The sequence below is a fragment of the Astatotilapia calliptera genome, chromosome 7 (genome assembly GCF_964374335.1).
Source record: "Astatotilapia calliptera chromosome 7, fAstCal68.1, whole genome shotgun sequence".
NCBI lineage: Eukaryota > Metazoa > Chordata > Actinopteri > Cichliformes > Cichlidae > Astatotilapia > Astatotilapia calliptera.
In genome coordinates this window covers 58,133,688-58,159,829 of record NC_137428.1, presented here as the reverse complement: position 1 = coordinate 58,159,829, position 26,142 = coordinate 58,133,688, and the positions used below count along the sequence as shown (strand labels likewise).

The 26,142-nt window shown below is 41.2% G+C and overlaps 1 protein-coding gene across 1 annotated transcript; it reads right to left on the bottom strand.

The window, feature by feature from the left end:
• Positions 1-3,389: 3,389 nt before the first annotated feature.
• Positions 3,390-25,782, bottom strand: LOC113026819 (RNA polymerase II elongation factor ELL). Its single transcript, XM_026175985.2, has 12 exons — positions 25,623-25,782; positions 22,784-22,831; positions 13,332-13,459; positions 11,437-11,591; positions 9,245-9,486; positions 8,155-8,279; positions 6,687-6,801; positions 5,439-5,895; positions 4,903-4,966; positions 4,354-4,525; positions 4,193-4,237; positions 3,390-3,898 (listed from the first exon to the last, which is right to left on the bottom strand). The coding sequence occupies exons 1-12, from the start codon at positions 25,758-25,760 to the stop codon at positions 3,788-3,790; spliced, it is 1,800 nt and encodes a 599-aa protein (XP_026031770.2). The 5' UTR covers positions 25,761-25,782; the 3' UTR covers positions 3,390-3,787.
• Between the last annotated feature and the right edge of the window lie 360 nt (positions 25,783-26,142).

Here is a 26,142-nt window from a genome sequence, read left to right as displayed (position 1 = left end):
GAAGACGTTTAACCTGTAATCCGAGAAGCTTATTCAGTTCTAAGAGCAACTGGCGTGGCACAGCAAAGAAGAGCCATCTCAACGGGACAAGACTCAGCTGTTCATCTGCATCTAAAGGACAAACGTCACTCTTTCCTGGATGCCAATTTTCACATTTTGGACAGAGAAGACAGATGGTTTGAAAGAGGAGTGAAATAAGCCATCTATGTCCACTGTGAACGGCCATCTTTGAACAGAGGTGGTGATTTACACACCAACTGTCTGCCAGCTATAATCCTGTTTTGAGATCCCTTCCCAGACGCCTTAACGCCCACTCACATCAGTATATCACATGATAGGGTGGGGCTAGGTTTCACTATGGGTTCATCAGAAACCTTGGCTGATTGTGACCTACACCCGTTTTCACACCTTGGCTCCTGTGATTAGGTAGGGGATCAATAGGGCTTAAAATCTGGGACTCTACAACAGTTGCTCTTAGAACTGAAGAAGCTTCTCGGATGAGAAATGGAACGTCTTCAAGAAACTTAGAGAAGTCCAGACGCTTTTCTTTCCAAGCTCCTTAGACTACAATGACCTGGATGACTGCAACCTTCACAGAAATACGTCTAACCCAGTACTGCTTTGTTTTTAAAGCAGACGCTTTAAAAACTGTTCAAAAATGGAGCAATACTGCCCTCTTGAGGAAGTATGACGCACTGTTGAATTGAAAAGACCTTTATTTTTCAATTTCACCGAGACAATACACATTTTTCTTGAAAGCTTTTCTCAAGAGGATGACATGATAACGCATCCACAATCAAAAATTGCAAAAATATATCCTGTTTCCCTTTCATCGTACTTGGGTTTTGCTGTGTAAAGAATGAACAAACTATGCAGAGATGAATTCAATAAAAGAACAAACACAACATAATAAATACATTTGCTCTCCTAGCTAGATCAAATGCAGTGATTTCTAAAAGAAGAAGAAGAAGACGAAAAAAGGGTCATTTCACATTTTATCATGGCTTTTTTTTTTTTTTTACCAATACCAAATAATATGTGGAAGTGGGTTGCCAGGTTGGAATCAAAACCAAAACATAAAAGTCCAGGCTGTTCTTTCAAATGCACATGTGAGCAAATATCAAGCAGCTTCTATAATTTTGGAAAAATCCAGCTTGTCCTAACTGGAATAGTTACGCATTTCAAAAGGCATCTGAGATTAACTTTATCAAAAAAAAGATGAAAAAAGCACTTTGAAAGTGGCACAGTGTTAAACTACACATTTATAAATACTGCAGCCCCAAGTGTCCTTTTTCCAGAATACCGATGATGGTTATATGTAGAATCACTCTGCTCTTTGAATGAAAGGCACCTTTAGTAGTTAGCTACTGTGACAGTACAAAAAACAGACAGCACTTGAAAAGCACCTTAAAAAAAATCAAAGGTGTGGTTTGCCAAAAACACATTTAAATAAATGGAACATTTATCTTCATGATACTGTGATTTTGCCCAGGAAGTTTCACCTCTTTTACGGTTTATTTGATCATTGTAAAAGGTTCTTATTTGTAAGTGTGAAGCCCTTCATTTAATAGAAATAGTTAAATTGCGACTTTAAACTCTCGTGATCTAGCTGGTGCTCCATCCTGCCAACAGTAGAAACATTTTAGTACCTTTCTTGTGCCAAATACAAATAAACTGTTTTGTATTTTTAAGAGCCTCTTGTGTTTTATTACCACTGAAGCATCTGCTGCTTTTTTCTAGTACCAGCACAAATGCTATACGGGTGTTTATCGCGTATTTGCTTGGTTGCTCAAACCAGTAAATCTTAAAGAGATCTGGTCCTGAGAAGATAACCAACCAGGCACATTAACTAAATGATCCCTTTTCTGTGTACTGGGGCTTAAGGAATCTAGTTCTGGTAATACTGAATGTTCAAAGCTGGTGCTTCCTGGGCTTACAATTTTCCCCTTCCCCAATCATCAGTGCAGATAAATGTATCTTTCTTGGAAACTTTCATATGTGCCGAGACAGAGGAAATGTTACTAGTCTAAAATCCTTCAAATATATCAGAGTACTGAATGAATTAAAAAGAAACAAAAAAGTGATGATTGCAAAATAGCAAAAAGACCCCACCGTCTATTTGCACTGACAGAATCAAGAGGACCTTGGTTTTGCAATGATTTCTGCAAATATTCCTCCTGATAGTGGTGCTTGCTAGGATTGGACGTGATTATCTGACAGATAACGAAACGACAAATGAAGCTAAAAATACAAAAACAACACAGATAAGACAACTGCTGCACAACACCTATCCAGTAACTGAGCTATCCTTCAAACTAAAAAGACATTTACAGAAACAGTCTGAGCTGGTTAAGCAGAGACAATTTCAGAACTGGGGTACCAGGATTGTGGAAATGTCAGACATAATGTACATGTCAAGGCAAATATTGGCTTCATTCTATCATTTTTAGCCACCTTTAAGACAACTGTTGTTAGTATAGCTACACTGATGCAAATGTCCAGAGAATACTGAAATCTGATCTGCTTATTTGCACTTTAGGCTAATTCGGGTGAAATAAAATGGCAGGTGGTGGTTAAATGAAAACATCTAAAAGTCTCGCCAGCAGCCACTAGAGGTCAGTCTGCTCCTTACACGCAGCCGAACCAGAGTGGTTTGAACTTAGTGAGCGACCTACAGTGCCATACTCCCTGTGGGGCTAACAATTACACAGTAAAATTTATAAAGGCTTTGCTGTCGCATTCAGCAGAATAATATCAAAATGTAACACCCACTCAAGTAAATTATGCTCTCACCCCATTTTTTTTTTAAAATAACCAAGGTGTAAACACAGCATGCTCATGTATGTCAGTAAACCTGTCACAAAATAAAGTGGGAGAGATTTCTGAATCAATAGTTGTTTTTTTCCTCACTAGACACTAAAAGGCAGTTCTTGGTACTGTAGGCTACATGTGGGTGAAAGTGACAGAAACTGTGCACAAGCACTTTCTCGAAAAACCAACGTTATAGCACTGCGAGGAGTCGTTTTGTGGCATTTCAACATTTCTCAGAAATGAAACAGTACGCTAGCAGAAAGCTACAGGACAAAATCCATCATTGAAAAAGCCTAAAGAAGCAGATTTTAAAGAGAAATCGACTTTTCAGGGTCTCAATCCTGCAGAAAAGGTGTCTTGTGTTGTTGTTGTCTCGTCGTAATGAAATATAAATTAATTAGTAAATTATGATCTAGTCTAAAGAGAGAAACTGTTCATGGCACGGTCCTATCGCTGTCAATATGGGATCTGATCATTGACTGATCAATCATCATTTGACTTTCTATCAGCAAAAAGCGCATAAATTTCTCTATTTTTAAATATAAAGACTTTAGTAGCATTTGTTTCCCCTCTAGGACTGATTGTACCATCACTTTTAATACTTAAAAATCAACACTTTTTTTAAGGTTTTTTTTTAGTTCAGATGGGATAAAGGAGAATTTTTAGGCTGGAATGATCACACCCATTGGCTTTCACCGTGTCACGTTTTACAGCAGAAAGAATCCAGCGGCAATCACAGCTGTAAACCAGATGGTGTCGAAGGGTAACATCGGATCATGAGTCCGTGGTCTCGGCCCGCTTTTTGGGAAAAAAAAGAAAAAGAATAAAAGAACCTCGCTCCTCGATTACATCAAGACCAAGGAGTAAAGTGAATAGTGTCTCAGCGGCTTCAGGACCCATCCGGGCAGTCTTTGGGTCCGTTAGGAGTCTTTTGGTCCAGTCGTATTACACCCTGCCGAAGGGCCGAGGCCGATCACTACGAGAGTCCCTGCGCTCTGTCGTATTCTGTGATCAGGCCTTTGATATGCGACAGTTTCTTATGGAGGTACTCGCATCGCTTTTTCTCTTCCCGATACCCAGGAAACTTCTGAAAGAAAGAGGAAGAGAGTCCAGTTAGATGTTGTTGGCTTCAACCTGATTTTATGAGAAGATGCTTATCTTTGCTTATCTCTGATTATCAGTAGATAAAGAATTTTTAAAAAGAGCCATCGATGCATATCAGCAATAAAAAAAAGGAATGGTTTGATATGAAGATAACATGGCTAACATTATCTTAGATGATGTCTTGAGATAACTCTTTTAAAACCAGAATATGTTTTTGTGGTTCTTGCACACCACTGAATAAAAGTGTTTAGATAAAAAAAACAGCAATAAGTCTTACTTTTTTGTACTTGCGATACTTCTGTAGTATTTGTTCCTCCATAAGCTGAAAAAGCAAATATAAGAAAAGGTGTTAGTGTGCCATATGATCTGATCTGTTTTCTATTGCGGTGATTTACAAGAAACGGAGCAGCTAGAGTAGCCTCCAAAACCGGACAGTACCTTGTACTCTTGTGTTCCTGGAGAGAGAGTGTTGATCTTTGAGCCCAACTGAACAAACATCTCTGTTATAGCCCCAATCCGGTCATGAAGAGCTCTGTATTCATCGTACTCGGCGCAGAAGTCCTCATTATACTTCTGACGCTGCTCCAGCGCAGTTATGATGCTGTATTTTCTAAAGAAAAGGAAAGAAAGAGAGGAAAACATTGACATTTTTTTTTAAAAGCCAAGAAGCAGAGCCATCGTTTCCTGTGTTTCCAGTAGGTGGCACTGCACATTGGCAGATTTCAAGGCCCGAAATGTAACTGATTACAGCCTAATATGTTGACCAGATGTACGAATAAAAAGCTTTTTTTAAAGTAATTGTCAGGGAAGCTTTGTGGCATGTTATTTAGATGTGCATTTTTTCACTATATATAAATATTTTGAAGCTGAACTTCAACAGTCAGCCAGACTCTGAAACCTAAACACCTCAGTGAGAGATGAATCTCTTCTAAATCTGGTAATATGACATAAATAACAAAGCCGGACACAGAACATATTCAATCTTACGTTAAATAATCAGGCAGATCCTCTGCTGTGCCACAGCTAACAGGTGTTTTCTCTCCCTCATGGCCTGTAGATAGGAAAAACACACACATCGAAAAAAGGTTAAAGCGCACTGCCAATGCAAATGTGATAATGTGGCCATCATATCAAGGCTGACGGACTCATTTATCTCTGTGTCTGATAAGATTTCCGAGCCGAGGCAAGCGGTGACGCCAGCAGCCCCGAGTAGGAGGCAACCGCTGCCTGCTGACTCGCTCGACCGTAGGTCACACAGCTGTTCCACAGTCAATCATCAACAGGCTAAAGACAGGGTGACAGTGTGCGAGTTTTAACCGCTCATCTAAAATCATTAAAATTGAGAAAAATATATCGATTTCTCCTTGTGGTCTTCCAGAAACAACATATATAAAATATAGAAATTCTAACAGCTGAAGGGTTTCGTGGCCTGCACAAATAAGACTATAATGATTGGTGGCTGAACAATAGGAAACGCGGAGGGTGACAATAACATGACATTTTATAGTTTTATTGCTCTTTACCTTGGAGATTTTCTTGATTCTGCTTCAGGTCTGGGCTAGTTTCTATCCAGTCTGCTTTCAGGCGTTCTCTTTCTTTGTCTTTGTGTTTTTTGGATCTTTTCTTTTTATGTTGGCTGTTGGTGAACTGCTGGTCATTGCACATGGAGGTTTCAGTGTGCGGAGGCTTGGCGGTGGGTGCAGTCGGAGCTGCTTCAGCCCTCTCCGCTTTGGGAACCGTGGATGACCCGCTGAGTTTGTGTGGCGAGTACAGACCGTTTGGGCTCCCCTGAAGATGATTGTTGGTTTTGTCAAACTCTGTTTTAATGTGTCCGCTAGAGTTTCCATGACTAGAGGAGCTACGAGCCCCATTGGTGCCAAAGTCAGCATGGGAGGGCGACTGCAGAGGCTGGCACTTGTCTAATAGCCTTTGTCTTTTGGGGGTTTGAATGTTGGATGGGTCCAAAGCTGATGGGCGTTTCTGGGGGAAAAGAAAACACAAGTTTGCAAAGTATGATCAGAAATATTCTTCTTACTTTATGGTTGCTGTTTTTTGAATTCATTTTAATTCAAAGATTGGCCCATTTCAAATGCCTTTACATCAATAAAAAGCTACAGCAAGCAGCACTTTTGCAAAAATTCCACAATATGTGACGATTACAGTCAGGCTCTGGCTCAAAGGGAACAAAATCATCTTAATAGCATAAATTCACACATTAAATTTGTTTAATTTTAGATTCACTGTGGATGGGTTGAAGGCTGCTTATGTGAGAAACATGTTGTTTGATGTTTTCTCTGCCGAGACTAGTTACTTGGTGGAGTCTGGTTGTTAACAATTGCTCCTTGCCAGGAAACAATCTGGCACATAAACATGTTAATCTACCCAGATCCAGCTACATGTGCTAAAGGGAGAAGTTTGCTGTCAAGGTCTTGAAGGAGAAAGGAGCTTTCAGCTGCAGTTTGGTTAAGTTTAAGTAAACAAAACTGCAAAGTTAAAGAAGAAACAACAGCATGAACAACTTTTTAAAGAACACAAAAGAAGAGCATAAAACCTTGAAGGCTAACTTTTCCCTTATTTAACATAGAGGATACAAGACTGGTGTCAATTTTTCCATATGCCCAGAGCGATATGGAAATATGCATTTCCCTAAATGTCAAACAATATCCATGTTTACACGGTGTACTGTCAATCTGCATAAGAGGAAATTCCCTGTCTATTCTTAGTCTAATAAGACAGAAGCAACAGGGGGGGGAAAAATTACGTTGAATTACCACAGAGAGAGTTTTGGCAGGACTGAGCTGTGAAGGAGAATCCCCGGGGGTTTTGTGGAATGAATGGTTGGACTGGGGACTCTTCAGCTGGCTGCTGTGGAGTGGCTGAAGCTTCCTGAGGAAAGATTGAGAACACAGCACCTTCAGTTGGACAGCAGCTTCAAGGTAAATTGCCTGTGAAGCTAAACAGGAAGAGCCAGTATATAAGTCACAACGTTTTCTTTGGCAGATTCCTGAGCAAGCACATGAGAAATTATCATTTACTTTGATGTGGAGATGACAGCCTTTTCAGAGAAGCTCTAATCATCAACCTTACAAAACTGCATTTTTCTCCCTCCTCGTTTTGCTTTTTGCACGTTTCTGTGGCACAGTTCGTGTCTTCGGTGATGAAATCCACAAGGGGGCAACCACAAAGACAAAACACAGGCCGGTGTAAGAACAATAGCAGCTGATTTAACCTCTGTAAGGGTAAACACTATTTTCTGGTAATCTGCTTCCTACAGCTCCTTCCTCAAACAGATGCCACTGCATAAAGTCACTTCCCCCAGTGGTTTCAAACCTCTTCATTAATGCGCAGTGCAGTTCAGAACAGATTAACATCAAGAGGTACATGAGAGTAGTAAGAAAGCCTTCACAGCAAGGACCTTCCCCAATGCACGGATAAACTACAAGGAAGAAGCGTACAGTTTGCACAGTTTACAGTATGTGCACAGCATCACAGCTTTATCACACTTGGCGAATCATTCGATGACTACAATTGTAAGACTTTTACACTCAGTGGGGGTGGTGAAAAAAACAAGGGAGATTGTGCAATCAGACAACAGCACTTGGCCTGCATGTTGGCTGGCAGGCTGAGGAAATGCACGAGGGGTGGAAGCTCACCATCAACAGCTCAGCCTTGCAACTCTGAGCGCTCCATGCTAATGCCATTTGGCAACACGGCGCAGGGAATATTTTTCTGCGCTTTGATGTGTCCATTAAGCGATTCATCAGTGCGGAGAAGTAGCTCATTTAGTAGCTCCTCTTTCAAAATGATCACAGCAGACTTCTACATCAATCCATTGGCCTTTCGGTGTTAACGCCAGCACTGTCACAAAGCATCTATCGCTTTCTTCTAGCCTTATCTGCCTACGAGAAGTCTCTGAAAATCTAAAAAAGAACTTGGGGTAATGGACATATGCTTCATTTTATGCTGCCAGTCAGACACTTATATTCGTGTGATAATGGACTAAACCCAGCAGGCGGTTAGTTTAGGATAATCTCCTTCCAGCGCCCCAGTTTTTGTATAAAAAAAGGAATAATATATTAATTTGTGAGATGCCAGTGGGTGGATATTTTATCTTTACGCTGAGCTGAGCTGGTTGTTTACCCTGTTTCAAGTCTTAAGCTAACCAGTTGTTGGTTTTCTAAAACATTTTGCTTTTTAAAGTCTCTCAATGGAAAAAATACCTGAAAACTTAATTCTCACCTGATCAAAAGTCGGTGGATGAGCTGCTTCTCCTCTTCTAGATATCCAGGCCATTCTCTCTGGACGTGTCTGTAGAGCTCATCCTTCAGAGAGTAGCTGTGGTCTTTAGGGCTCAGTTTAGCAACCTGAAAACCCCCAAAGATTTCAGTCAATCCACAGGAAAAAAGAGATTGAGTATAAAAATAAAATAGATCCAGCTGCGTTTGGCTTTATGTGTAAGTAAAAACAAAAACTACCTGTGTCTGATAAACAGTTTAACCCTAATCCCGCTGATACAAATCTGCCCAAACCAACCACTTTCAATTTTGAAAGTAGTCAGATCCCAGCTGGAGACAACACGCCCCCCCCCTTCCTGTCAAAACACAATCTTCTCGTCCAGAGATAATTAAAGCAGAGCCCTAATTACAGCTACCAGCGGCGGCACAGTCTCGATGATTGCAGTGGGACACTCAAACATTGTGAGCACAGGAAATATGCCTGAAAGAAACTAAACTGACGTCACTTTCTTTTTTTTTTCAAGCACAGTTTTTAGCTGCATAACACTAAGCTAGTTATAACGGGTGTATAAATAGTAGTTTACTAGTAAATTGCATGTTGGGCTTTTAGATAAGATAAGATAAGATAGAACTTTATTAATCCCTCGGGTGGGTTCCTCTGGGAAATTCGATTTCCAAAAAAAGCACAGCAACGACCGAAGTTACAGTTACAGAATTGCTATATATATATATATATACACACACACACACATATATATAAATACAGAGACAAATATAAATAAAATATACAAAGGGGATAAATAGAATAAATAGGAATAAAAAATAAAAATACAAGTGAATTGCACATTTCAAGTATTGAGTCTATTGCACTGTTGACTATTTACAAAAAGTATTGCACAAGGTATTGTACAGTGAGGTGAAGAGGCACTACAGCTTAGTTGTTTTATTTATGTTTGCATGGTCAGTCTTTAACCTGATAGGAAAAAAAGCAGCCTGGTTTGTATTCACCTGAATTTTTTTTTTACTTGTTGCATTTGAGGAAATTTCTCATTAGTGGGCAAGGTGTTTACATAGCATTTTACCAGATATCTCACCTCTTCCAGTACTGAGGTCAGGTCAGCCTTGTCCTTTGGAGTTGCCCGCTCCCTATCCAGCCACAGCAGCAGCTCGGGTTTCCTGTAGGGCTTTAAGGCCAACAGATGAATGATGCGATCCCTCAAAGGCCGGTGTGCCACAGGGCTGGGAACCAGGCTCCTCTTGTTGTTGGGGGAGTGCTTGTTGTTGCTATCTGAGCTTGACACCAGACCTTGTTTCCGCTGGACCTTCACACACTTGCCTAAAGTCAAAACAAAGCAGCTTACTTTGATTAGAGATAGGAAATTAAAAGGTTATCGGTGTAATAATCTCAGGCTGATGAAAGGCAATACAGTCGCTACCCTGTACAAAACTTACAGATTATAACTGATCTGATAACAGGATTCACAGTATCCTGTAATAGCGCAGCCAACATGTTGGGGCTAATCCAGTCCTCAGGCCAGATATTCAAATACAACCTGGTTTTGAAAGACCAACCTGCGAGGGAGTAAGTGTCGCCAGTCCCCTTAAGTGTAACGCAAACGAAGCACATGCACGACTTGCAACGCTCTCATCCTAATCGGGAAAAAAAGTTTTAACGTGTAAATAATTTAAACACTGCGCTCTCTGCACATATGCAGAGGCAGTGTTCTTTAGAGTGGAAAACAGTGAGTGGGTTAGATAGCACGCTTAGCTGCCGTGTAAACAGGAGAGCGTTTAAACTAAAGCAACTAACAGAGAGAACCTTTCTCAGTTGGACCGAGGCAGGCAGTGCTTATGGATATCTACAGACTGTAATCTCATTATAGCTGTAACACATGCTTTGAGGTTGCTGTAGGTCAAACACTAACAGTGCTTTCACGGGGACAGTGTGGCAGACTGTGCTGTATGTACAGATGATGCTTTACAGCACAGTGATAATGTGAAAACTGCTAATATTTACACTCTAACAGTAATTTGCAGTTTTGGCAGTATACAGTATTTCATGCTTCTTGCACAAGCTTGTTCCAACAATTTACCCATGTCGTGTCAATTTTAGGCAAATATCCACCCTGCTCTGAAACAACCTGTAGTGCAACTTTCCAGCAAGCAGCGACTAGAGCCATTGTTTCACAGCAATAAATTAAAGCAGCGCTTCGGGGAAGTTTTAAGATTCTCAAGGAAGCTTTGCTGACTTTCCATTGTGACCTACTAGAGTTTACACGCTTTGCAGTAGTGCGGGTGTATTTCCGCACAATTACCAAACAGCCTGAGATGGAATTGTATGCAGGAAATGGCTCAATTTATTTTTCTTTTAAGACTTTTTTAAGCTTCCAAGCACCAAAATGTGTGTACTACTGAACATAACCAAAGATTAAATCATACAATACAGTCCAAATTATGTACATTTTTCTATTGTAGCCTGCATTTAGGAGTTGATGTATAGACTCTTTTTTTTCCCTGTACAGTGTAACATTACTGTACCATAAAAAGACAGCAAGTTACCGCAAAATAATTGTGCAGTCTCAACTGCATGCAGTGCATACTGCGATCCATTTCTTTCCCTCTCTGCAGGAGTGTCCAGGAGACGGTACATGAAAAGACATGTTTAACTGAAACTGGATATTCTGTAACTGCACCAGGATGTCTCCAGTGGTTTTTGACATTTATTATCTGAACACACACGTAAAAGCCTCAAATCATAACCTAAGCTAACGCTGGGCTTGAATGCCACCAGGCCTCAGTCAGGAGTCAGGCACAGATCACTACAGGTTGTGTGTGTAAATATCTATTTAGGTGTTTTTAGGAAATTTATAAAATGACTAACGTTTCAATTTGTGTAATTACATTTTAGACAACTTCACCAGCATGAGACCTGTTAGCGCATACTTTGTGCAAACTCAATCACATTAATGATGCTGGCAGGGAAACTGGCAAAGTGCCTGAGCAATTATGTCAGAATGAAAGCAAGAAGAAGAAAAAGGTTCTGCTTTCACATGAGTAACTGCAACACGGCACTTTGATCAATTATGTGATAACTTTATTATGTGATAGCACCATATGGTAATTATCAGAAGGATTAAATATTAAAAGGTGGTGGTTTCAAGGCTTTTCGGGAACATAAAAAAATTCCAGTTATCTGTCCTTGATTCCTAAATGCCTGAAGGCTGCTGTGTAAAATGAAGTTGGAAGACACAAGAAAATATCGACGCACGTATTGTAAGAAACGTACTTGGGCCTGGCTTGATCTCAATTGCTGACCGGCTCCAGATGTCCTTCTCCACCTGAGACATGCGCTCTCGGGTCGTCTGATAAGAGTCGTCTGTGGCGCAGACTGTGATCTTGTCCTGAATGCTCCCCTGGCCCTCCAGGTGATCCCTGCCCTCCCTGTGTAAAGAGGGAGGGAGAATTAGGAATTCTAACTGTCACCCAGCATTTTTTTCAGACACCATTAGGTGCTGGAAAATACCAAAATAAGACCAATATTTTCCATTTTTTAAAACTTTTTTATGTTTCCTAAAATGTGATAAATTCTAGACTACTGTGCAAAAAACCTGATTTCAATTACCTACCTTTGTTTACTTTCTACAGTTTTAACTTGAACACATGTCTGTTATTTGAATTACAGTGTTTTAGTAACGATAAAAATACCTAAACACTTACTTGTAGCACATTTGTAAATGATCAACTCCTCTAGGATTACAAGAAATCATCAATTGCAATCCACAGAGTAATATCACCACTAGCTAAAGACGGAAAAGTTGCCAGCATCAATGAATGAGGCATCAATGAGGGAGGCACACACAGACGAGATGTTTGTTTATTTGTGGTTTATCCATCACAAGCTGTTCGATAAACTACATTTTTTGGAGATATGTTTCTTGGAGATATTTGAGAGAGTGCACGCGGTGAAGCTGAGTCAACAAACAGCAGTCATTGTGCGGCTGTTTTTGTGCACGGCCTGTGCTTTGGCCGGGTTTTCCCGCGCCGCATCACATATAAACACCATTCCTTAGTCAGATAAAGAGACAGTGAATCATTGCTTTTGTATATTTAGTGATGTATATCTTTCTCTTGTGTCTGTTTCACCGTGCACATCCTGCTATCCCTGGGGCAGGGATAGCTCAGTAGGTAGAGTGGTGGCCCCATGATCGGAAGGTCGGGGGTTCGATTCCCCTGAACAGCTACCCTGAGGTACCCCTGAGCAAGGTACCGTCCCTACACACTGCTCCCCGGGCGCCCAGTGGCTGCCCACTGCTTCACTGAGTGAATGGGTTAAATGCAGAGAGGGATTTTCCCCACGGGGACCAATAAAGTACACCTTCTTCTTCTTCTTTACCCTCGCGGAGCGTGGCAGACAAATAAAGATAACATTAAACTTGCTATGCCACCTTGAGTGCAATTAAAGCTTCCCAGCAAGTATTCAAAATAACATAACAAAAGGACAAAGAGACAGATAACCCCATCGCTGGCTCACCAACTTGTTTGACTACAATAAAGTCGCAAATACTATTGCAAACAAACATACTGCCAACCCTTTGTTCCCTTATGCTCTCTCTATTGAAACTGTATGGATCTATCCACGCACCAATGTTTACATCTGACATTTGGTAAGACATAAAAACATAGAGCTGATATCTTTGATTAAATTCCATGTGTCATTCATTTGTCACTTATATCCCATCCATTCATTTTAGCAAAACATCAAATGAACAACTGAAAGGAAAAAAAATCCTGTCATTGTTCCTCCATGACTCTGTGCCAAATCTGGTCCGGTTACCAAGTTAAATTCTTTATAACAAATATTATGAAGGCTTAATGACTGTATTTCTAACAAGCTGCTCTAATGTAACCTTTTAACAAACCCTTTAACCCGGCAAAGCATAAACACTACTTCTCTGTTTTCAGTTACGTGTGGTCACACCTTTGAGGTCATGGTGGCACGACAGCCTCTGGGTATTTTTGTAGTTGAATAGAGCCTGACGGTGATTCTCTGCCTGTTGTGGTACTATTACCAAAGAGAGAGGCCACTGTTTGGCCTGGTCCTGCGGTCTCACTCTGGTACCAAATTTACTACAAATTCCATTCGTGGTCGACTCTGGAAAGAGTTATGTGTGTGTTCCTTACCCTGAGACATACTGATGAATGCAGTCGAAGCTGGACTGAGGCTTGTCTTTGCTGTCACTGGATAGGTAAAATGAGAAGACTCTGAATCCATCTGGAGACTCGGGGGTCGGTGCGGGGATCTTTACGTACTATCCGAGACAAAAGAAACAAAAACCATGAGTTTTAAAAAACATTGATTTACAGAGTAAAGAAATGCTTATGATCAAACGTTTAAAAGCCGGTCCTTGGTAATCATTAACAGTTCGACAGTGTTCTCTGACATGCTTGAGTGTGTGTGTGTGTTTGCGTGTGCTAGCATTGCTAATTTAAGAGCCGTGTTATGCAACGACCATGTTTTATCTCCCCCAGATATAGCCTCAACTCATTCAGTGTTATCTCAAAAACACTACCCAAAGTAAAGCAGCCAAACTTACAAACTTTGGGGTTTATTTTCCTGATCTCAGTGACACCTAAATAATCTTTTGTTTGCGGCCCATAACAAGAGGCCTCCCAGGTCACGTATGATGACCTTTAAGTAGTCCCAAGAAGAGCCTGTTCGCGAGGCACAACATAACAAAAGCACAGTGGACAACCTTTTCACTCCGGCGATAACCTCTTCTGTCACAGACTGTCCACGGCTCTGTTCCAACAAAACAAGCCAGCAGGTTGAAGTCTATTACTTTTAGAAGCCTGTTACATAAAATGACCTGAAAACCCACTTCCACTGAAAGGATAGTTCAACTTAGAAAGTCATTAACCAACAGGTAATATGTCCTTTAAAGCACACTGGGTAGTGGCTCTCTGCTACACTGCCTGCAGCTGTGTTTCAGCCTGAAAATGGGCAGTTTGGCACTTTTGTTGATAGACTGTCCTAGATTCAGATGAAGCCCGTGATTATTGCCCATGCTTTGCAAACACGAGTACGTGTTCACTGATGAGTAGGACTAAATGTTGTTGTTTTTTTTGCCTCTTCAATGGCAGATCCAGTAAAACTCCTCAGGCCAAAGCATGCAGTAGTTTCTTTAAGCACAAGTCTCAAGAAAAAACAAATGTCAGTCAGATGGACTTCTTTAGTTACCGTTCATGATTGATTGATGATGAGCTGACTGAGCTGAGAGCGCTGTCCCCCTGGCAGATGTGGCTGGCAGGACTATAGCTGTCACAAATGCCCAGTCATGCAGCAAAGCCATAAGCACTTTTTTTGCAGCAGGGAGCCAATGAACAGCTCTTCTCCTCCACACCCCTCCTCCTTTTCTAAAAACCCAAGGCATGCCATTCACCCCACCCCCCATCTGCCCCCAGCTTTCCCTCATGCGCACCCATGTCAACACAAAACGCAAAGCAACACACAAGGCCGGGGACAGTTGAGACTCACAGCTGACCATTAATTTTGACCTATTTATGTCTGACCGTTAACATGAAGAGGTAAAGCAGAGCCCTGCATATGTCGGCTTTGCTCCCCCCCCTTAACAGTAATTAGAAATGATCAGCCAGAAAAGCATCAAAGTGAGCAGGCATAAGAGGCGAGGCACGTCCTCGGGACCAAAGAGTAAAGTAGTGGCTGCCACGACCAAAATTATAAGTCAACAAAAGTCGCAAATTTGTTTTTAAAATCAGGGTACGGCTAAACAAAGGCTTTGGGATAAAGTGAGGTTGCACTTGCACATTTAGCATTGCAATACTGCCACCACGTCCCCTTTTTCAGTCACTATGAGCCCCTCCAGCCATGCATTAGATCTGCCTGTCACCCCCATCGGTGCCACCTTGCACACTTCACATTCTAATTCTAATCAATGTCACTTAGGTCAGACTGTTTAGAGGTCGCCCCCCATTTCATTCACAGCTTCCTTTTCAAGCTTCATAACCATATGTCTTTTAACCCATTAGTTCCCACTTCCTGACTTCTCGAGGAGAGCCTTTCTACGTAGCCGCAGGATAACAAACTTTAAAGCGCCAGACGACTATAAAGCCTGAACAATAACCATAGCTCAGTTTATTTAAATATCACAAATTTACAACAAACATCAACCTAATTGTAAGGTTTGTATTGTAAGGTAAAGCTCATACAACATTAGAGACAGAAACAGCAACCCAATAATCCCCTATGACCAAGCACATAGTGACACAGATGTTTTATACTGTGCTTACTTGCTTTCTTAAATTATCAACTAAGAAGACCGGTGACACTCATACCTTAGAATATATATGAAGCTACAGCTACACCAAGTAGCTTGCCTACGTTAGCAATAAAGCTCAGAAAAGAAAAGAGAGATAATGTATCTATAGCTAATCAGCAGTAATTGTGGAACTATCACATGACCCACGGTCTCATAATTCCAAGAAAAGCTATCAACCTATATCAGACAGGAAACAGTTAATCATGAGAAAAGGTTAGCTGGTATCAGTTAACTTGTAGAGGCTTGATGACACTTCCTCTTTGCTTTGAGAAAGTAGGAGATCTGAAGAATATCACTGAGTATGCAAGATTAATGCAAGCTTGAATATCAATTTATTTGTTTATTTGTTTATTCAAGCAGAGCATTTGGAAAAATATTACAATTTTTCATTTAACATTTTAAGTCCAACAGCTTTTTGTAGCTAGTGAGTGATATCATGGATATTTTCAATGTGGAATATGTCCAACTAAATAATTGTCTTGCACTTCTGTGAATAAAAAACAGAAACCAAGAACTACAATTTTAGTGCAGAAATTCAACCACCCTTTTATTTTAACCCTTTTTTTTTACATTTCGGAAAATAAGGTTTGCGAGGCCGCGACAGATCATGATGAAGCGCTCAGTAAGGGTAAGTCGCACTGAACCTAAAAATGCGAGTCATTTACTTGAAGAATTTAGGAGTCACTGTCTGTTATTTTGTAGACACATCTGCAGGCACTTGTCCTTTACAGCTAATCACGTATCTGCGTCTTTGGTGCCTCCTGAGTTTGAACAAGTCTCAGAAGGAAAGTGCACAAACATATGCCTAATATTATTTCTTTAACTGCTCAAAAATGACTAGAACAACACTGCTGCTACTTTCTTACCAAAATTGATTGTTTGAACAATAAGTTTTTTGTATGTTATCTTGTAAAAGCTTAGAGCACTAAATAACATTTTTCTCTGACTTGTTACCTGGTTAAATTGCTACTTTTTTGCTTTATACCAACAGCAACTAGTAGTGCTGAAGTATCAGCAAATACAGGTTTATCTGTTTATAATTTTAAATGCTGCAGAATACACTAATTATCACAGTCAAGTGGACTTTTGATGTGGTAACTCAAGGATAGAACTTGCACCAACAGGTCTGTTATCCCAAGGCTGCTGTCAGTCACGTAGTAGGTGTAGATTTACATAGAGACGCTGAGTCATACACATATGGAGCTTTGGCCTGATCCCCTGAGGCCGCCAGTGTGTGTGTGTGTGTGTGTGTGTTGTCTTTTTGTCTTTTTTAGGCAGAGGAACCTTCACACCCTGACGGGTCACACGGAAGGAGAGAGGTCAAATATTTGACTGTTTCGGTGGAATGTCAACAGAGAGGCTATTATCAGTCAGAGCTCAACGCTCAACGCTGAACAAACAAAAATACAAACAAAAAGAAAACAAACTATCCAATCAAAAAAAAGAGTGTAATTGGAAATTAATTATAGAAGATCCACACACAGCTTTTATATGCAGCTACTAACTCAGAGATAAATGAGTAGCTAACATCACTGAAACGATATTTACTTCTTCGTGTGCTTGCTGCTAATGACTTTTCATTTTAGTTCAGTACTAGTGACAAACTATCTCTAAACATTTTATTCTAGGGGGTTTAGTTGTGTTAGGAAAATATGTCAATTGAATTATTAAAAATGCGCTGTTGAACGCCATTTGAATATTTTCTGACTTCTGTCTTGATTCCTGCTGTAAAAAGTTCATAATTATGGAGATAACTATTAATTCAGGGTTACTTGTCCGGTTCAGAACGTGGCAAAGAATTCATTAAATTGCTTATGTGCTACAGTATTCCAATTATGATTGTCGAGTCCTTTAATCTGACGATTAATTAATCAGAGAAAAGCTTAATCGGGTATTACTATGATCAGAGCGTGCTATTAACACGTGTCAGTTTAATATATTTGAGCAGCTTAATATTAAGAAGCACACAGCGGTGAGAGCTGTGTGCAGCACTGCTTCTCATTATTATGGCGAGAGTAAAAGTTTAGCTGGAGGACAGTTACAGTTCGAGCAACAAAAAGGCGAGCCATAGCACCTTGTCAGTGCGGCCCCCCCATCGAGCGCACGGGCTAGTACAATAACTGCCTCTGTGGCTGTAGCCCAGACACATCTGCTACTCCAGGCCCTGTGTGCGGAGATGTCAAATACTTTCAAGCTGTTTTAAGGTGTGAACTGGACTGGAACAAAAAACCTTGGCAGGGGTCTCAGCAGTTGAACAAGGACAAAGGGCACCGATGGTGATGTCCTTGTAAAACTTCATCTGTAACTCCTCGAGCATGTTTAAACTGCTCATCTTTGATGAGGTTAAACAGAGTTCTTAACCCTGTCTTTGTGTGACAAGAGCGAGGGGGGGAAAGGGATCATTAATGAGATCTACGTTTGCCCACCTCTGTGCTACGCGCAAGCCAAACATCTGCAGAAAAAGATGAGAGGATAGTTTTTCCTCTCTTTCTTTCTTTTCTTTGCTCTGCAGACGAATGCGAGGAGGCCAAGGTTCCCAGCTCTGGTATTTGGCATGGTGGCACTGAGCAGGCGCCTGGATATGTGATTTACTCTGAAGCCTCTGCCTCCTGCCCCTGTCTGTACTGACACTAGTAACCATTGTCTTCTCATCTGAGCCTACTCAGCCATAGCTGCTCTGTGAGCTGCCCATCTTTTGTTCTAGCTTCTTCCCCCACAAAGCTGAGTGCAAGGGCCTGTCGGGCCGCCTGGATTATTCATGAACAGCAGGGACGTGTGGCTGTGTGTGTTGTTGGGTGGTAAAGGGAGGGATTGGGGGTTTGGGTGTGTGCGTGGAAGGGATGGGGGTGGCGTTGACTCCCAGTAGAGCCAGTGCATGAAGGATGGCCCTAAATAGTCTTCCTTTAGGAATGTGTATCTCAGTAGAAGAGGGGGATGGATCCTGACTGGAATTAGTGTACTGGTTACGTTTCTTTTTTTTTTTTAAATACAGTTTAATATATGAATGTAACTTAAGATTGACAGTAATAATAAAACAAAGGAGAGGAATTTGTTATTAACAATCATTTGTTACAGTGTGAGCAACATATCCACTGTGACAGTTATTAAAATCAAAATTACATACCCTCAAAGATTCATTTAGACCTCTTACAGTGTGAACTGAGCTTTCAGTGAGGGTGGATGGATGTGGCGGTGATGCTTGAGGATCTATTCATCGAGGGGGGTTGGTAGATACAGGAAAAGCAAAAGAAGCGGGGGTGGGGACTGACGGGAGTTGTTGTGGGGATATGGGGATGGGCAACTGTCGAGCAACCCCCAAGGTACTGCCTGTTATGCCAAGCAGAATCAGTCTTTTTCCAAGAAGCTGAAGCTAATCTGTCATCCTCAACAAACGCTCCCTATCTCAGCACCCCTGACACCCCCACCCCTTCTTTTAGGTGCCTTCCTCTTCACACACAGAGGGATGGAGACGACACTTAATAGCCTTCAAATGTAGAAGAGCTAGGCTGCTGTTTTACACAATATGTAAACTTCCCAAATAAATAAATAAAATCTACTACACACATGCAGATTGTGTTATTCTGCAAATGTGTTCCCCTTATAATCCAACAATCCACTGCAATCACTCTGCTTACACTCCCATTACTGGACTGGTAATCCTATAACAATTCCCTGCCTTGAAAATGAGGTAAAACGAGCAAATAAACATTAAATATCTCCAAAACTTTCAAAAGAGATGAGCTGCAGGGCTGTCATTTTGCAAGAACTGGAATTATCACCATACAGGTTCATACTTCTGACTTAAGCCACTTTAAGAACCTTGATTCTGGTGGCATGCAGCATGACCTACAGCGCAAATCATCCCGGAAAACAGTCACATAATCTGATGAATTTCTTTGTGGAACCACGTCTCAGTTTCTGGTGCCTTGCAGATATTTTTGTTAATAATTTATGGTTGAAGGCTTTACTTGTTCACTTTGGGGATATGGAGCATAATTTAACAACAAATAAAATCTAAATCTGCAAATCTGTTTCAGTGGAGTCATGCGTTATTTCTGAGTTTCCTAACAAGGCACTTGCCTCTTTGGAACGTAAATGAACTGCATAAAGACGCAACACGAATGCAAAACTATTTGTGTTTCTAATCCTGAAAATTCTGTTTGACTCACTTGCACGTTGCCACCTTATTGCCTGTCCAGCTTGAGCCACTGATTCATCTTTTCATCACTCTTGTAAGCTTAAAACACCGGTGTTCTTCAAAAGAAGCCAAAGAATACAGTAATGACAGAGAAGCTAACTAAAAAAAAGTCCTCTTTAACCCTAGGATCTCATGGGGCTTGTTCTAAAATATACTGTATGATCTAAAAATCCCAACTGCATCTGCACAAACACAGTGGGCCTCAAACGGGCAGAGAACAGAGGGACCTTTGCTTCGCTTAACACATCTGGATGAATAGAGCGGCGTGTGCCCTTTCAGAAACACGTGGGACAACTCTCCCTCTCACCGCTTTGCCACTGGGAGAGGACAGCTCTCAACCACATTCCTGTTATTGTTATTCTAATTAGGTCCCAGAAAAAAAGGGGGGAGCGAAAAGAAAAAAAAGGATGTGTGGTGTGCATGCACACATACACTCTCCCACAGTGGAAGAGCTTATTTGCAGTATGAACGCGAGGCGAGGCAAAGTGGTGCGGTGACAGGGGAATAGAGTCAGAGCAGCCATGTGTGAGATAGAGGCCCTGATGGTCTTGCAAGGATTCAGCCAAGGCATGGGGTGAAATGGCACAATAATCAAGAGGACAGGCGGGAGGGAGGAAGCTAGCTCTGCTTTCACACGCAGTCGTCGTGAGGATATCTTAAGAGCGCCTCTGCATTCCCTCTCATCCAGCGCCACTGTCTGTACGTGACAGCTGTGCACATGAAAACAGAGCCATAAACAAAAACAATTACTCTGGCAACTCCAGTTGACCGTTTATGCACTGCAAAGGTAATAAAACCGACGTCACAGCTGACACGGCACATCGCACACGCGTTTAAACGAAATGGCAACAACAGACGTATTAGACTCATCAAGCCTTTTTTCAGTGCTGCGGTATAACATCGAACAACTCTACACTACAGCTTTGCAGGATAATAACTGAGATTTCTTATAAATGTATGAAAACATGAAGGTGCGCGCATTTAATTAACAAGCAGCTAACCTTTACCTATCAGTAGACTTTAGCATGTATTAAATAAAACAAAGGCCAGGTTCTTTTCTTACTAAATGGATATACGTCATGCCAACAAGCAGGCAGCATTGCCAGTAGCACAGGAAAATAAGCACTGGGATGTGAAATTCCAGACCATGGGAACCCAGACCAGCTCCGAATATATTCCTTAATCCTAGTGATGACTTTTAAGGAATCCAGAATGTTTCTTTTCAAACTCTCTTCTACAATGTTCTTATTGATTCATCAAAATATGCTGTTTTTCCTTTTTTTTTTTTTTACCGTTTTCCACTCACTGCTCCCAAAGTATTGTCATTGATCAAACTCACTCACTTTCCTTTCCTCCAACAACATGCAGTTTTAAATCTGTTTGTCCAAATGAAACAAGTAAAAGCAGGGGTTAGCTAGATTCTCCTGTTTTTTTATAGTAATTTGTGTTTCATAGTTGCCTTGAACACCAGATTCAGAGTCCTGTTGTGTCTTTCATTGCATGATTACAAGCTTGGCAGACAATTTACAATAGTAGGGCAGAATGCCGCAGGGACAGAGGGAAAAGCAGCCGAAAACCTCAGCGTGCTATTTCTTGATAGGAACCCTGGCCCCTGATACCACGCAGCCCTGGACTGACGCCAGGACGGTGATTTGGAGAATTCTTCTGGTTTCTGCGGCCCTGGAAGTGCCCTTTTTACAGGAAACGTGACATGAGCCAGCAAGGACAAACATCAGAAAGAAGGCAGTCGTGGCTTTTGTGATCAAGCTCTACAGTTGGCAGCTGTCAGCAGACGCATGACCTCTTGGACCTCATGTTGCTTTTGGGGAAAAGGATGTGATCCAGCTAACAGTTAGCAAGTGGAAAGATAAGGGGAACGTCTACATCTGTGATGGTGAAACCCTCCAACCGACACAGATACTGGATGTCCTCTTGGTCTGTTATGTGCCAGACTGCCATGTTAACCAGCATCCTCCCCCCACTAACGGCTTAATATGGCCTCCCCCACCACCAATGGCTGCCGCTACCTCATTAAATGCCCAATCGTCCAGCTCTGGGACTATTGTCGGAGGGGGAGGGAGCCCATGCTTGAATTCCGCAAAGCAATTTGAATATGTAATGTGCCAGCCAAGATATAATCACCAAATCCTATTCAGTGATTAAAGCACACTTAAATTGCACTCACTTAACATTGCTACACAGAAAGATGCAATAAGCTGGTTAATCTGCTGCTGGCTTTACAGATGTTCCTTTACATGTTTACATTCATCATTTGCACTTTGAACATATTTTGCACATTTTCTTGGGTAAAAATTCCTCCACTTGTTTACCACCCCTGCTCGTCAGATCTTTCATGTCTGCGCAGAGACAACAGGCGTAGAGACATGGGGGGCTCCCTGGGGTTTGCCAACTCCCCTTCCTCCTCCCCCCTCCAAAAACAAAGCCTCCCCAGTTACAAGCCTGACCCAGTAACCTGGCTAGCAGCCTCGGGGTGTAGCACACCCTGTCTTAGGGCCCATGTGAGCACACAGGGCTAGCATTTGTGTACAGAGCAAAGTCACTTTCGTCAATGCAATCGGCTCTTATGGGGATTAGAACAGCTCCTTTTAGACAGGGCTGATTGTGTGGTAAATGTGTAGAGGCCTAGCAGGCAGAGCTCGGGAGGGTGTAATACTGGCCGGGCTAATCTAGCCGGACACAGGCATCTTTCTATACAGTCGCTTCACAGGAATGGCCTCTTACTTTCAGCACCAAGCCATGATATGTATCTGATTTCTGTACATATACGTTTAGAGAAAGAAACAGTTGACACAACTTATTGTGACTTGGAAAATGACTGACACCTTTCCCTCAAACTAGGTGCACTGACTGCTGTTATTTTCTTCATAAAACAATTCAAGGCAGCAAAACCCATCGACCTATGACAATAAAGTCATCCAAACATTTGGAAAATCACCACCTCTTCAACGATGTGTTCTTAAGAATCATATAAGACATCTTCCAGAGGAACTGTCATAAGCGTGCTCCACAACAAATCAGAAGTAATTAGAGCGTTCAGGTTCTCAGACATCAGCGGGAGAGTATGCAAAACATCTTACCCCTTGGCTCCCCTTGAAGCAAATCGCTGGCTGATTTGATAGTGATGCCTGAGGAGAGAGAGAGAAAAGGAGACACTGGTCAGTGATTGAATCAACAGCTCATGCATTATGAGTAAAGAAATACCGCCATTGTTTCTAGATAACTGCCGCTTGGATTAGGGAACTTAAAACACTAAAATGTTGCCATCACTCCCAGCTGCTCAGATGCTTCTTGCTTTAATCAGAGGAGAGTAATGTGAGCGTTAATCGTTCCATATCCTTCAAAAAACTGTGCTCATGTCAGTCGGCTGGCCGAGCGCGTTTGTGCGCGGGTGTGCGTTTCGGCTGATTTCCCCTCTAAATGAATAAAAGGCTAAAAAGCAGATCCCAGAGGAAAGACAAAGTACGCTCTGAAACCAATTATATGTCTTTGAAAAAAAAGCACTTTTACAAGCCTGCACTGTGCTGGAAATACTGTACTGGTCTCCAAGACCACAGTGAAACCTGGCTTAAGCTCCTGAACACAATATTGTTTCTCTCCCAGCTAAATGATAAAGAAATATTTGAAAAATCCCTTTAAAAATGAAGCCTGCTTTTGAGTCGACACGACTCCCAGTAAATAGCTGGAGACTGTTATCCACGAAACACAGCTTTGCCTGTGATTGACAGGGCTCGTAATTTATTATTAACAGCTTTGAGAAATGTCTTCGCTATTGAGTATTGTTGTAATTTTCTTCATAATCCATTAGCTTTTAATATTGAATGGAATAATAAATATTAAAGCACATAACACAGCCATAAGGCTAAATCTAACTTGTTAAAGGTCCAGATTTGATCATTTACTCACTAAAAGAGTCGCTGTTTGACAGAATTGAAATAATTGGTTAATTGAAGTGCTTTTATAACACGTAACTAGTGGTTTTACAAATGTCAACAGACTGTTTATTTATTAATTAGCAAGATTTCTTTGAGGGGGTTGCCAGGTCGAGGAAAAGCCCTCTGACTGATGTTTATTGTTCTACCGCAGTGGCATTTAAATCACATTTATTAACAACTGCAAACATGACGGCTTATTGGAAAATGAAGACTAATGGGTGTTTAGTGACGGCTCGTCACATTTAAATAAAACTAAAGGAATTTATTACAACTTGGGAAAACATAAAGTTGTTACTGATTTGTAACTTGAAGTATTAGTAAAAATGTTATTGACCTTTAGTAAAACCACTGTTGTTTGCTAAAATGGCACCTATTACAAAGAGCTGCAGATTAATTCATCAACATAAAATAAGCAATTGTTCTTATTCTTATTTTTGAGCAGAGAGCAGCAGTGGTTTTCCTTGTTTCCTTAAATACCTGCTGGTTTTTGGTTAATTATGATTTTACAATAATGTTATAACAGTTGTGACAAACTGTTATAACATTATAAAATGGTTTAGTGCATTAGATCTTCAGCTACAGACCTTATTTGATAAGCTTTTGTAGTTTCCTTAATAAAATCATTCTCTAGCTTGTGCTTTATAAAAACACATGTATGAAAAGCATAAATAAATCATAACTAGTAACAGAAACTCTCAGGTTGCAGCTCCTTGGGACAACATCTTTCACAGCTCGGTGGGAGACCAGCAGTCTAAAACCGTATTTACTATGGGTGGTCTCTGACTTGGAAAACTTTTGCAGTAACCTCTCCTGCCTGCCTGCCTGCTGTGGCCTGGGAGAAGCTGTCAGGTCTATGAGCTCTGGAGTTTACTCTGCTTCACAGACCAATGAGCTCCGGAGATGGGCAGGCGTCCAAGCGTGTAAAGGCCAAAAAACAATACACAAGAGCACAGCAACAACTTGCAAAACCGTGCCAGGCCGACCCAATGCGTACTACACAGCTGATCCACCGAGTCCCAAATCCAGAGTTAGTTTTGGGCTGTTGTCTTTTATGGTCCGTGACCGGAAATAGACTTGTTTTGATGGTTAAACAGGAAACAAACAAACAAGAAATATATTTAAGCAAATATGACTTCAGTCATAACTGGGACTAACTGTCTTATCGAGCATTGCTCTGGGAAAGACAATTTAGACAGACTAAATTATCCCGGTCTAATCTAATGGACCATAAAAACAATAAAGCAGTCTCCAGATTCGGAGCAGTCGAATAATTTGCTTGATAGCTTGTTCATTAATTTATTCATCAGAGCGGAATAGACAGGGGGAGAAAAAAGCCTTTTAAAGAACATTTGATGATCGGCAGGGACAGTAAGTAGTGCGCATTTGGAAACGCAAAGCAGAACTTATGATACCAACAGAGGACGGTAGTAGTCCCCAACCACATTTTGTTTATAGGAAATCGCCTGCGTTTTCCCATAATCTAAATGTACATATATTTTTAGATCTAGTGTACTGACACACGAAAACAAAACAGCGAAAACAAGCCCAGGGGATAACCACAAACCTTTGTCATAAAAGAAATCTAATACCTTTTGGTTTTCAAGCAGATTACGATTTGATAACTTCTCATTTTCTGTTCAAAACAAAACAAATTTCTCGGATTACAGGAAAATTCAGTCACCAGAGTGAAATGATTTGCTTGTTATAATCACAATAAATCATGCTCAGCCTGCCTTTTACTGTAACACAGCCAGAAGAAAGTAACGCAGTACACAATTATCTACCAAAACGCTTTTGTCGACAGCATTTGAACCGTCTGTAATCGGGATAAGTGGGCAAACTTCACAGTTTTCTCCCTAAAATAAGGAACTGTCTTATTTTCATGCAGGTCCCGGAGTTGGGAGGCGATTCAAAAACAAGAAAATATAGAGAGGAAAAAAGACACACAAACTCCAAAGTTGGTGAACCTGATAAATTGTCTTACCTTCAAGTTCTGGTAGGCTTCGAGGGTCCGGATGGCGGTGTCAGTGAGCTTGACGTGGTACAGAGTTTGATTCGGGGTGTTTTTGTTGATTTTAGCACAGGAGAGCCCATACCGATGCTCCTGTCTCAGCGCTGCCATTTCTACAACTGAGAGCTGCTGCTGGCGACATTCTGCCTGAAACGTCACCGAGGAGACGACCGTCTGTGGGCGGAGCTAACACACACTTACAGGAGCACGCACGCACGCACGTACACACGCGTACTTTCGCTTTCGAGAAGTTCCAGTCGTCGGACACCCCGGTCTCTTTTTATCTGCTCTTTGATCCGTTCGCGGTTTGGGGTTTGGTCGAAGTTAATCTCATCCACCGGGGTTTTGGTAAATGCATGTCGTGACTGTTTGCAACGTTAGAATAAGGTATATATATATATATATATATATATATATATATATATATATATATATATATATATATATATATATATATATATATATATATATATAAGGACAATTATATATATAT